Here is a 14,231-nt window from a genome sequence, read left to right on the forward strand (position 1 = left end):
TACACACGATCGGACTTTGCTCCATCGGTCTGTTGTTGCCGGAAAGTTGACAAAAGTCCGATGAAAACCGAAAAAGTTTGTCCGATGGAGCGTAGATGTTGCCTTAAAATAGCTAATTTTGTTGTCAAAAAGTCCGATTGTGTGTGTGGGCCTTTAGAAACACGAACTAGGAAACCCATTTAACCCCTTGATAGCCCCATTAGTGTTAACCCCTTCCCTACCAGTGACATTTACACAGTAATCAGTGCATTTTTATAGCACTGATCGCTGTATAAATGTCAGAAGTGTCCGGAAAAAAAAAACTGATCACCTCCATTATAAGTAAAAAAGAAAAAATATGTCCACGGAACCCTGGTTGAGAAAGGCTGGCCTAAACATTTGGTCCTGGGGCATTTTTTGCAACATACTGCAATGAACACTAAAGAGGAAGTCATAATAGATGTTAGTGGATGCAACAAAAAAACCTCCAGCACTGATGTCAGTAATTGCAATAATAACCCCCAGCATTGGTGCCAGTGGGCACAATAATAACCCTCAGCAATAGTATCAGTGACCCTAATACTAATCCCTAGCAATAATGTCAGTGACCCCAATAATAACCCCCAGCATTGGTGCCAGTGGGCACAACAATAACCATCGACAATAGTATCAGTGACCCCAATACTAGCCCCTAACAATAGTGTTAGTGACCCCCAAAAACAAGCATTGGTGGCAGTGCTGTTAACCATTTTGCTCTACACTGGTATTACGAGGCAGCGTTATTTAAACCCCCCCCCCCCCCCCCTTTATCACTGGTTATTGGCAGTGCTTTTTTTTAAACCCCCCACCCCCCCCATTGGTGTTCAGGTCAGCAGTAGTGAAATTTTATGTAGAACTTAACCTCCCTGGCGGTATGATTCAGTCCGGTTTTAGGTGCTGAAAGCGGTACAATTATTTTGCATGGAAATTTGGCGTTTTATTTTGTAGTCCTGTAATTCTTAGGAATAACTCTCTTAAATCTCTTCAAACCAGAGTCTAGCGGACATCCCGGGTATGATAAAGTTTATAATATAATAAAGAATAATAAAAATTATTAATATGTAATCAAATCCTAAAACACTGAAAAAGGGACATGTTTTGGTTGCTATGGACAATCTCCAAATTCCAGGCAGAAAAAACAGTATTTATAATATAAAAGTGCATGCAGGGCACTGCACAGACCACTAGGGACAAAGGGTGTGTGTTATTTTTAATACAGCACGATAATCTGTAAGATTACAGTACTGTGTGTGTTTTGTGTCTTTTTACTTTTTTGAATTTGGCACCGTTCTCCGCTCCCGTGCGCCGTAACGCCGCAGGGAACGGAGCTCGGCGGCATTCAGCACTGTGTGAATCGAGCGCAGGACGGCTCGATCGCACAGCGTGGAGGACATCGCTGGATCCAGGGGACAAGGTAAGTAACTCTCCCTGTGTCCTCCCTGCATCCAGCGATGCGATCCCAAGTCTGGCTCGGGGTTACCGCTCCTATCAGTAAATTCCTAACCCGAGCCAGACTCGGGATTACCGCTAGGGGGGTTAAGCTTCATTCACACTTGTGCTACTTGTCATGCCACTTTGAACATCAAAGTGGCATGACAAGTCATTCCCCATGTTTTCCAATGATAGCCATTAATATATGTGAGCGATAAGCTGCAGCGATTTCAAAGTAGTTCAAGAACTACTTTGGTCCGACTTTCATGCAACTTGAGGGCCATAGACTTCAATGTTAACTCTCAGAAGTTGCATGAAAGTTGTACCTGAATGTTATACAATGCAACTTGTGTGCAACAGTTGTCCATTATCACTGGTCAAAGACAAAGTCGTATCCAAGTTGCACCCATCCAAAGTTGTGTCAAAGTTGCACTCCAAAGTCGGCGCAACTTTGGAGTCGTACAAGTGTGAATGGAGCCTTATGCCCCGCACACACGAGCGGATTTTCCATTGGAAAAAACTTGGATGTTTTTTTCTGACGGAATTCCGCTCAAACATGGCTTGCCTACACACGGTCACAAAAAAGTTCTCTGAACTTTCGACCATCAAGGACGCAGTGACGTACAACACCACGACAAGCTGAGAAAATGAAGTTGAATGCTTCTGAGCATGCATCAAATTGTTTCTGAGCATGCGTAAGAATTTGTACAGATGACCACATTTTTTGATAGGAACTTTTCCCGACCGAAAAATAGAGAACCTGCTCTCAATCATTTGCTGGCTGGAATTCCGCCAGCAAAGGACCGATGGAGCATACACACAATCGCATTTTCTGACAAAAACATTCTCATCAGAGTTTTGCTGGCAGGATTTCCGATCGTGTGTATGCGGCATTAGGCTACTTTCACACTGGGGCGGGGGTGGGTGTTAGAGGTAAAGCTTTGCTGTTTCAGCGGCACTTTTCAGGCGCTTTTAACCCCCATTAGTGGCTGAAAAAAATGGTTAAAAGCGCCCGCACAGCGCGTCCAACATCAGTGCCTGACCTCACAAATGCACTTCTGGAAGAATGGTCCAACATTCCCATAGACACTCCTAAACCTTGTGGACGGCCTTCCCAGAAGAGTTGAAGCGGCTATAGCTGCAAAGGGCAGAGCCAACTCAATATTGAACCCTACGGACTAATACACACGGTCGGACTTTCCGACGGAAAATGTGCGATCGGATCTTGTTGTCAGAAAATCCGATCGTGTGTGGGCTCCATCTGACTTTTTCCGTCGGAATTTCTGACACACAAAGTTTGAGAGCCGGATCTAAAATTTTCCGACAACAAAATCCGATCGTTTAAAATTCCGATCGTGTGTAGAAAGTGCCACGCATGCTCAGAATAAATTACGAAACAAAAGCTATTGGCTACTACCCTCTTTATAGTCCCGGCGTACGTGTTGTACGTCACCTCCTTCTGAACGATTGGATTTTCCGACAACTTTGTTGCGACCGTGTGTATGCCAAAAACCGTCGGAAAAAAATCTGATCGTGCGTACAGGGCATTAGACTGGGATGCCACTAAAGTTCATGCGTGTGTAAAGGTTTAAAGTCCTAATACTTTTGGTAATACACTATATATTTTTAATAAATGCTTTGGTGCCCGGAGTTCACCTTTACGTTCCTCTAATGCCGCGTACACACGATCGGAATTCTTGTCGGAAAAAAGCTCTGATGGTTTTCCCGACGGAACTCCACTCAAGCTGTCTTGCCTACACACGGTCACTCCAAATTCCGATCGCGGTGACGTACAACACTAGAAAAAAGGAAGTTCAATAGGCAGTAGCCAATAGCTTCCGTCTCGTAGTTGAATCTGAGCATGCGTGATTTTCGGCGTGTCGGAATTGCATACACACGATCAGAATTTCCGATAGAACGTTTTTCCGTCTGGAAAATTGAGAACCTGCTAATCGATTTTTGTCTGGCAGAAATTCGGACAGCTAAATTCCGATGGAGCATACACGCGGTCACATTTTCTGACGAAAAGCTCTCATCGGTCTTTTTCCGGAATTCCGATCGTGTGTACGCGGCATTAGGAGAACACCTCCAATTCTTTCGGCTTTGGGCCTCAGAGCGGTTCTCTCCTTCTAATCTTACCTCAGTGAACATTATCCCCGTATAAGACAACATTAAATACGTATCCCATATATTTCCCAATGAGGGGGAAAGCATGAATAACGTTATTTTTGCAGAATTATTACCTATAATTTCGTTCCTCAGCTGCACGCGAATCCTCAGCTCTTCCGTTCCGAAGATGATGGCGTTGATGACGCTGAGCAGCGTGACCATGTAGGGAACATTATCCGTGGCTGAAAGCTCGCTTATAATGACACTAAATCGATATTGCTGGTTCTTCACCGCCTGTTAGTGGAAAGGAAATCTTCTGTGAAGCTCTATCATTATGTTAAAAAGGATTTTCATTTATTTTATTTTTTCCTTCTTTCCAGTGATAAAAAATATTTAAAAAGGACATCAGATACAACAGGAGATCAGAATTTTTTAATCACAAAATAATAATTAATTTGGGCTTATACTCTGTGTGCGGCTCTGTATACACCATGCAGGTACGATGGAGCGCATCTTTCCGCGTGCCGTGCGTAGGGCAGCCCATTCGTTTTGATGGACAGCCCTCTGTATGAGAAACATCCTAAAGAAGCCCCCGACCCTTTTGCGAAATCACGCCACATGGAAACGCATGGCGCTACGGCACTACGTGTTTGGATGCATGGCTTAGCAGATGCGTAGAGGTGTGATTAACCGCTTAGTGACCGCCCCCGCGTACATTTGCTGCGACAGTGTGGGGCGCTCTGTGCCAGATCACATACCTAGTACGCGATCTGACACTTCCGGGTCTGGGTTGCGCGCGCGTGCCTCCGGCGAACCCGCTCCCGCTGTGATTGGACCCACCGATTGTTCGGGACACAAGCAGAGCGCCAGTCTGCCCATGTAAACAAGGCAGATTGTTGTTCTGTCAGCAGGGAAGGCTTTGATCCTGTGTTTCTGCAGATCTTTGTCTTCCAATAGTCAAAGCACTTTCCACACAGTGAGTAAGCACAACCTAGGCATACATTTAACCCTTTGATTGCCCCAGTTAACCCCTTCCCAGCCAATGTCCTTAGTACAGTGACAGTGCATCTTTTTTTTTTTAGCACTGATCACCACTGTATTAGTGTCACTGCATAGCTCCCAACTGTCCCTGATTTCGAGGGACTGTCCCGTACACACACACCTATATACTTGGTTGTGGTGCTCAGTTACTTGGAGAACTGCAGTCCATTCTGTATAATGTGTCTGGGTTTCAGGCGGTCTGAAACCTGGACACACGGTTCAAGACCCGGACAGGTGGCAACCCTAGCTAAACCTTTCATCCAAATTCTAAATTGCTGTATTTGTACATTTTAAAAGCCAATATAAAGGAATAGTAGGGGTAAAAAAAAAAAGCAAAAAAAAAAAAAAAAGCAAAAAAAAAAGCCCTTGTGGATTTAAAGTGGAGTTCCGCCAAAAATGTATTTTTTTTCTAAAAGCCAGCAGCTACAAATACTGCAGCTGCTGACTTTTAAAATAAGGACACTTACCTGTCCAGGGCGCCCGCGATGCCAGCACCCAAAGCCGATCTGTCGCTCGGCTCTCGGGTGCTGCCGCCGCCATCTTCGGTTAGGGAATCAGGAAATTAAGCTTCACTTTCCGGTTCCCTACTGCTGTCTCTGGGATCCGTGTGTTTCCAAGCAGACACCGGGGGGTGGGGGGGTTGGGGGCTGGAAGAGGCTTAGACTCTCGCGGTAGTCTAGGGATGTTGGCGTGAAACGCGTTAACTGGAGTGCTATGCTCCATTGAATGTAGCGTGGAGAGTCTTTTTTGAATATGTCTAAATAAATGTGATTTTATTGGATGTGCGGCCGACCAGCTTCTTCTTTTCTACTGTCATCATGGCCATCTTGTGGGCCTACAACGCTTCTTTGTTGACCACAGTTATTCTCATCCATGTGATATGCGTAGCACAGTCTACTGTCTCTGTTGGCTCTTCCTGGTGTTTACCTGATTTACTAGACATTCGTTTAGTTCCCAAATTCGTTTTTTTTTAACATATTTAGACTAATTTGTAAATATCGGAATTAACAAAAATCCGTTTAACAGATTTCTCCGAAAACCTGGAAATTCGAAAATCTGAAAATAGGAAACGAAAATAAGAATGAAAATTCGAAAAATAAAATCTGAAATAATAACTATTAATAACTTAAAGAGGAAGTAAACCCTGATGGGTTTACTTCCTCTTTCATTCCCTGCAAAGGCAAAGCATAATGGACTACTATGCATCGCATCGCATCGCATTGCATAGTAGCCCATTATGTTTCACTTACCTGACACAGGAGCCAGCGAAGTCACCGCTGTCCCCTGTAGTCCGCCGCATCCATCTTGTTGGTGGGTTCTCGCAGCTCCGCTGCTGTCATTTGGCGAAGCCGCAATGACGTCACTCCTGCGCACGGGAGCCGACACGCGCGGCAGCTCCGTCACGGAGAATGCCGCGCTCAGTGCGCCTGCACGCCGCTGTCTACGGCGCATGCGCCGTAGACAGCCGTGCCCGTTTTCGGGCAAATATCTCCTAAACCATATAGGTCTAGGAGATATTTCTTGGACCTACAGGTAAGCCTTAATCTAGGCTTACCTGTAGGTCAAAGTGGTTTGTAAGGGTTTACAGCCACTTTAACTATTATGAACTGTTAAATGGAATACGAATACGAATTTATCCGAATTTACGAATTATCAGAAAGAATGCATGCCATACGTATCTAAATGAATGGAACGTAATTTTTTATTAATAATAATAATAATAATAATAATTAAACCTTTTATTATTATTATTTATGTTATTATTATTATTATTATTTATTTGTTCGGTTCCATTTATTTAGATGCAGCATTCGTTATTTCGGATAACTCATAACTATGGATAAATTTGTATTTGCTACGTTGACTAACAGCCAAATACGAAAGAAAATTCCAACACCTATAATTTAATAGTTTGTTATTATTAGTTTTTGAATTTTCGTTCTTTCAAATTTTCAGATTTTCTTTCCTTTTTTTTTTTTTTTTTTTTTTTAGATCTTAGAATTTTAGAATTTCGATCAGAACGAATGACCCGAAAAACGAAAAAAAATAAAATAAAAATAAAACGAATGAAACGAAAATGAACAAATTTTTCGGCAGTGCCCATGTCTATGGTTTACTTCCTGGTTCCAACCACCTTTCTCACCCTTGACCACCTGGAAGGTTGCCACCTGCTGGAGACTTATCGATACACTTTTTAATATCTTGTAAAATTGAGTGCATATTTACTGTTTTTCCATTTCATAAATATGTTTTAATAAATGCGGTCATACAGCACTGTACCCAAACAAAATTTATATCATTCTCTTCACACAAATAGAGCTTTCTTTTGGTGGTATTTCATTTAGATTTTTTTGCGATATAAAATTAAAAAAGACCGAAAATTTTGATATATAAAAATATTTTACTTTCTGCTATAAAACATATCCAATAAAAAAAGTTCCAAAAAAGAAAATGTCTTCATAAATTTTGGCTAAAATGTAATCTGCTACATGTTTTTTTAATAAAAAAAAAAAATTACAATACGTGTATATTGGATTTTTTTTGTGTGAAAGTTATAATGTCTACAAACTATGGTATATATAGTGGAATTTTTATATTTTTAATTTCTTTAATACTACTAATGGCAACAATCAGCGATTTATAGACATGTGCACACTGAAATATTTTGTTTCGGAATTTGATTTTCGCCCGAAAAATAAATTTATTTGGCTACTCTCGACATTTTTTCTTTATTTCGTTTTGTTAAAAAAATGCATTCGTCCGAAAATCCAAAATAATTAAGGTTGAATCTGTCATAGAAAGCTCATGGTGTCTGTCGAATGTTCTAAGAAGATTCGACGGAGCAGCTAATCTGTATGACGCCGCAATCGTACATTTCCAGTCGAATGTTCCGCCTACAAGCTATAGTAGAATTCTATTGTTGTAAGACATTAGTAATAATTATATTTATTAATCAGTCGACCAACATTAGAATTCTTCTATAGCCTATGGGCGGAGCATTTGACCATAAATGTCCAATCGCAGCGACTGCTTCTTCGAATCTTTATATCGAATCTTCATGTTGAATCTTTTCTCTTTTCTCAACCTTTTTTGCTATTGTCTCTATAATGTTTTCTCTCTATGTCAAATCTTTTCTATGTCGAATCTTTTCTCTCTGTGTCAAATCTTTTCTCTCTGTGTCGAATCTTTGCTCTCTGTGTCGAATCTTTGCTCTCTGTGTCGAATCTTTGCTCTCTGTGTCGAATCTTTGCTCTCTGTGTCGAATCTTTTCTCTCTATGTCAAATCTTTTCTCTCTATGTCAAATCTTTTCTCTCTATGTCAAATCTTTTCTCTCTATGTAGAATAATCTTGGACTAACAGAGTTAAGGTTAGGCACATTCGACCACAGGTTCGATAGACACAGATTGTTATTGTCAGCGTCATGTGGAATCTCCTATCTATATCGAACTGTTGTTTTGCGAAAAGCATTTGTTTATGTGGGATCTTTCGGTTTTCAGATTCTGCACGTTTAACAAACGATAATGAAAATACCAGAAATTCGGATGGAAATGCATTTGGAACGAAAACGAATGCACATGTCTAGAATGGGACTGCGATTGCAGCGGGCAGTCTGACACTAACTGATTCCGGGGGGGACGGGGACTTACTAACTGTCACTGACATCACCAGCGACATTAATATAGTGATCAGTGCTCTTACTATACACTGTCACTGTACTAATAACACTGGCACAGGAGGGGTTAACACGTAGGGCGATTAAGGCGCTAAATGTGTGCCTAACTGTGTAATGTGTGTGAAGTGTGCTGCTTTTACTATAGATCTCGGTTTCTAACCCCTGCTTTGCAGGGATGAGAAACTCACAGATCGCTCCCTTTCTACAGTGCTCTGTGTTGTTTACCAAAGAGTCTCTTTCCTGACAAAGCCTCCGGAGCCATTGACTCCCACAGCTGTCAATCACAGCCAGTGAGCCAATGAGGAGAGAGCGGGGGGGGGAGGGATGTGCTTTGTTTGTGAATGGACACACAGAGCACAGCTCACGAGCAAGCCTGCTCAAGTGCCCCCATAGCAAGAAGCAGGTAACATGTTTGACACGTCATGATTTTAGAATTACTTTAATCTTGGAATTTTTTTATTTTTTTATTTGAAGCAGCAGTATTTATTCAGCAAACATCATATTTGATAACATTCCATATCTAATTTACATAGGCATCGGAGCAGTATTCCCCAATTAATTAACAAGCAGTGTACATATCTGAAAACCAATTACAATAAAAATGATAATTTTACAAGGGAAGAAGTCACTCTGCATACAAGCGTGCTCAGGGAGCTATGGTTTGGAGCACGGCACGTAGTGACTGTAATTAGATAATACACTATGAGCCCGCGGACATCATGCTTAAAGTAATATATTTAATTAAAAAAAAATAATAATGAAGGACCGGCATTAATTCAAGGCCACAGATCATTTTCCTGAAGTAGCCTCAGCTAGATATAATAAAAATGACTAGGCTTTACAAGGATGTAAATATTCAGCTTTAAAGTGTGGTTCTATCCACAACATTTCTTTTTTTTCAGTTTTGGATAAAACCCTTTATAAGCTTTTTTTTATTTTTATTTTATTTTTATTTTTATTTTTTTTAGGTCTGTGTCCCATTGGGGAGATTTCCTTTGTCTTCTGTTCTGGCGACTCAACATGGAAGAGAAAACCTCAGTAAGAGGAAATTCCCTCTGATGCCCCGTATACACAGTCGGACATTCCGACCACAAAATCCGTCAGTCCCCCCCCCCCCGACGCATTTTGGCCGAAACTTGTCTTGCATACACACGGTCGCACAAAGTTGTCGGAAACGAGGCAACGTACAAAAACGTACGACAGGACTACGTAGAGGCCAGTAGCCAATAGCTTTCGTCTCCAAATTTTTTTTCTGAGCATGCGCGGCACTTTGTGCGTCGGAAATTCTCTACACGCGATCGGAAAAAGTCAGATCGGATTTTGTTGTCAGGAAAATTTTAGATCCAGCTCTCAAACTTTTTCCATCGGAAATTCCAACAGAGAAAGTCCGATAGGGCCCCACACACGATCGGATTTTCCGACAACATAATCCGATTGGACTTTTTCCCGGCGGAATTTCCGACCGTGTGTACGGGGCATTAGACAGCTGTGACCAGAACAGGTGTCCGTATAGAACACGTTTTCTCACATTTTGTTCTGTGACAATTGAAAATGTTGGATTTCGGCACACTATCTGCCTTGGTGACAATGGCCCCTAGAAGGAATAAGGAGAGTAAAATTCCCCAGCAGGGAGAAGGACAGCAATAAAAACCTAAGTTCTCTTCTCCCGGAGAGCGGGAGAAGAGGCCGGACACCGGGAGCAGAGGCCGAACAGAGCGGAGAAGTCGGAAGAAGACCCCCGACGTTGGAAGAAGACCCCCGGAGCTGATTAATAAATTACTTTAAAAACCTGTGTTGTGTTTTTTTTGTAATTGACACTTTTTTTCCCCAGGTGAATGGGTAGGGGTACGATGTACCCCTTATTCACATAGGGTGGGGGGCCCCCTTATTAAAGGGGGCTCCCGGATTCCGATAAGCCCCCTGCCCGCAGGCCCCGACAACCAAATGTCGAGAAGAGGCTCTTGTCCTCATCAACATCAGCATCAACATCAACATCAGCGCCTAGAGGCAATTCAGTTCGCATTGTGCGCTATACAAGTATTTCATTCATTCATTCATTCAACATAGGGACAAGGTGCTTTGTGGTGGGGGGGCCGCAGGGTGCCCCCCTTCCTCAAAGCACCTACCCCCCCATGTTGAGGGCATGCGACCTGGTACGGTTCGGGGGGGGTGCTCGCTCATCCACACCTCCCTTCCTGACCGGCCAGGCTGCGTGCTTGGATAAAGGTCTGGTATGGATTTTGGGGGGCCCCCATGCCGTTTTCTCGGTGTAGGGGGTACCCCTTAAAATCCATACCAGACCTAAGGGCCTGGTATGCTCCTGGAGGGGGAACCCATGCCGTTTTTTTATTTAAACTTTGGTGTGAAGTTCCCCCTTGAGAGCTCATTATTCTCTGATTGGCCACGGCCAAAGTCTTAAAGTCATGTTGTAAGTTGCCCCAAGTCGCGTTGAAGTCACTTCAAGTCGCGCTGTTATTCATAATCAAGTCGTGTCCAAGTCGCCACCAAAAGTCACTCTGAAAGTCGCCTGCGTGAATGGAGTCTTAGGCACCAAGTGAGTTTTATTACCACCTTAAAGAGGAAGTAAACCCTGATGGGTTTACTTCCTCTTTGATTCCCTGCAAAGGTAAGGCATAATGGACTACTATGCATCGCATTGCATCGCATAGTAGTCCATTATGTGTCACTTACTTGACACAGGAGCCAGCGAAGTCACCGCTGTCTCCTGTAGTCTGGCGCATCCATCTTCTCGGTGGGTCTCGCAGCTCCACCACTGTCATTCGGCAAAGCCGCAATGACGTCACTCTCGCGCATGCGCACGGGAGCCGCCACTCGACTGTGGCGCGCCGCTGTCTACGGTGCTTGCGCCGTAGACAGCAGTGCCTGTCTTTCGCCAAATATCTCCTAAACCGTGTAGGTTTAGGAGATATTTCTTGGACCTACAGGTAAGCCTTAATCTAGGCTTACCTGTAGGTCAAAGTGTGTTGTAAGGGTTTACAACCACTTTAATCACACAGGTTCTTTGGCTGATTAAAGTGGTTGTAAACCCTTACAAACCACTTTGACCTACAGGTAAGCCTAGATTAAAGGCTTACCTGTAGGTCCAAGAAATATCTGCTAAACCTACACGGTTTAGGAGATATTTGCCAAAACACAGGCACCTCTGTCTACGGCGCAAACGCATTGAGCGCGCCGCTGTCAACGGCGATATGCCGCGAGTGGCGGCTGGCGTGCGCATGCGTGCGAGTGACGTCATCGCGGCTTCATCGAATGACAGCGCCGGAGTAGCGAGACCCACCAAGAAGATGGAGGCTCCGTAGACAAGGGGACAGCGGTGACTTGGCTGGCTCCTGTGTCAGGTAAGTGACACATAATGAACTACTATGCGATGTGATGCGATGCATAGTAGTCCATTATGCTTTACCTTTGCAGGGAATCAAAGTGTAAGTAAACCCTGCTATCGTTTTCAGCCAAGAAAGTTGTCATCTTGGCCTCTGTTTTGATCTACAACTGCCATGATGCTGCACAGATGTGATCAGTTATGACACCAGCCATTGGATGGTTTTACAGTTTGGTTGAGAGCACCACCAATGAGAGTGGTACATTTCCTGCATGTGCTGTAAATGAAACTGTTTTATGGATGGGTTTACTTCCACTTTAATATGTGTTTGATTTTAAAAGGGATGAAGTGGCAACTCCGTCCCTGGTGTGTGGCGTCCTACCTGTTGCTTGCATGATCGAGTGGGCTGGGATGAGATCCTTGAATGCCGGCACCCAATAGCAATGAGTCACCCGACATTTCTTTGACTTGACTATAAGTTTTCTGTGTATGGTCACAGGTAGTACAAAGAAGATGTAGTGCTGACAAAAAAAAACGTTAATCACACTGTTGCATACCTCCCAACTTTTTGAGATGAAAAGGAGGGACACCTATCAGCAAAAGTATGCAGGCATAGGACACGCCCTTGCTACGCCCCCTTAAAGGAGAATTGTAAAAAAAAACAAGATTGGTTAAACCCACAAGTCCTTTTTTTTTTTTTTTTACCACTACTATTCCTTTATATTGGCTTTTGGAATTTAAAAAGCAGCAATTTAGAAATCAGATGAAAGGTTCAGCGCTGGGAAACACTTTTTGATAGATAAAAAGTGCATTTTATATACATCTATATAGATCAGACCAAAGTGGGAGACAAATGAGGGGGAATGACAGACAGAGGGACATTGCTCCAAATCAGGGACAGTCCCTCGAAATCAGGGACAGTTGGGAGCTATGCTGTTGCTCTAGTTACACTATTGGGTTATGGTACAATGTGGTACAACAGTGGCATTGCTAGGCGGGTGGGGTGCGGGCCGCACCCGGGTGACACCCTCCAGAGGGGTGACACCCGTGGGTAGCGCCACCGCACCGCTAACAACGGCCACTACACTGTCCCGCACCGTGGCTGTGTCCCTCAGCACGGAGCGGAACAAAGCCGCCTCCTCTCTGTTTACATCCACAGAGGAGGAGGAGCCGATCTCGAGGCACACACACTGCTGTGTGTGTATATATGATTGTTTGCTGTTCTGCGGTATGTAAGGGGTGTCTGTACTGCTGGGGGGGGGGGGGTGTCTGTACTGCTGGGGGGGTCTGCACTGGGGGGGTTTTTGCACTGGGGGGTGTCTGCACTGGGGGGGTTTCTGCAGGGGGGTCTGCACTGGGCAGGTGTCTGCACTGAGGGGGATGTCTGTACTGTTGGGGGGTCTACACTGGGGGTTGTCTGTACTGTTGGGGGGTTTACACTGGGGGGTCTGCACTGAGGGGGGTGTTTGTACTGTTGGGGGGGTCTACACTGGGGGGTCTGCACTGGAGGTGTTTGTACTGCTGGGGGGTCTGCACTGAGGGGAGGTCTGTAACTGAGGGGGGTCTGCATGGAGGGGGGGTGTCTGTATTGTTGGGGGGTCTGCACTGAAGGGGGGTGTCTGTACTGTTGGGGGGTCTGCACTGAGGGGTCTGCACTGAGGGGGGTGTCTGTACTGAGGGGGGTCTGCACTGAGGGGGGTGTCTGTAATGCTTGGGGGGGTCTCTGTACTGAGATGGGGGTGTCTGTACTGATGGGGGTCTGCACCGAGGTGGGGGTGTCTTTACTGAGGTGGGGGTGTCTGTACCGATGGGGGTCTGCACCGAGGTGGGGTGTCTGTACTGATGGAGGGGTCTGTACTGAAGGGGTGTCTGCACAGGGGTCTGCACGGAGGGGGTTTCTGCACTGGGGGGGTTTCTGCAGGGGGGTCTGCACTGGGCAGGTGTCTGCACTGAGGGGGATGTCTGTACTGTTGGGGGGTCTACACTGGGGGTTGTCTGTACTGTTGGGGGGTTTACACTGGGGGGTCTGCACTGAGGGGGGTGTTTGTACTGTTGGGGGGTCTACACTGGGGGTGTTTGTACTGCTGGGGGGTCTGCACTGAGGGGAGGTCTGTAACTGAGGGGGGTCTGCACGGAGGGGGGTGTCTGTATTGTTGGGGGGTCTGCACTGAAGGGGGGTGTCTGTACTGTTGGGGGGTCTGCACTGAGGGGTCTGCACTGAGGGGGTGTCTGTACTGAGGGGGGTCTGCACTGAGGGGGGTGTCTGTAATGCTTGGGGGGGGTCTCTGTACTGAGATGGGGGTGTCTGTACCGATGGGGGGTCTGCACCGAGGTGGGGGTGTCTTTACTGAGGTGGGGGTGTCTGTACCGATGGGGGGTCTGCACCGAGGTGGGATGTCTGTACTGATGGAGGGGTCTGTACTGAAGGGGTGTCTGTACTGAGGGGGAGGTGTCTATATTGATGGAGGGTGGTCTGTATTGAGGGAGGGGGATCTATACTGCGGGAGGAGGGTCTTTAGTTAGCGGAGGGGGGTCTGTAATGAGGGGGGACTATAGTTGGTGGGGGGGGGGGTGACACAATTTTTTTTTCGCACCGGGTGATACCAACCCTAGTGACG

General features: G+C 45.1%; 1 protein-coding gene across 4 annotated transcripts in view; it reads right to left on the reverse strand.

Annotated features, from left to right (window-relative positions):
* Positions 1 to 14,231, reverse strand: part of INF2 (inverted formin 2) — a 188,674-nt gene that overhangs the window by 80,727 nt on the left and 93,716 nt on the right. For all 4 annotated transcript variants that reach the window (XM_077466809.1, XM_077466808.1, XM_077466807.1 and 1 more), the window contains exon 4: positions 3,693 to 3,852. In XM_077466809.1, coding sequence (XP_077322935.1) covers positions 3,693 to 3,852 — 160 coding nt within the window. The remainder of the gene's footprint in view (positions 1 to 3,692; positions 3,853 to 14,231) is intronic.

Source organism: Lithobates pipiens, unplaced genomic scaffold, assembly GCF_037356315.1.
Source record: "Lithobates pipiens isolate NorthernLeopardFrog02 unplaced genomic scaffold, aLitPip1_a1.2 Scaffold_37, whole genome shotgun sequence".
Lineage (NCBI taxonomy): Eukaryota > Metazoa > Chordata > Amphibia > Anura > Ranidae > Lithobates > Lithobates pipiens.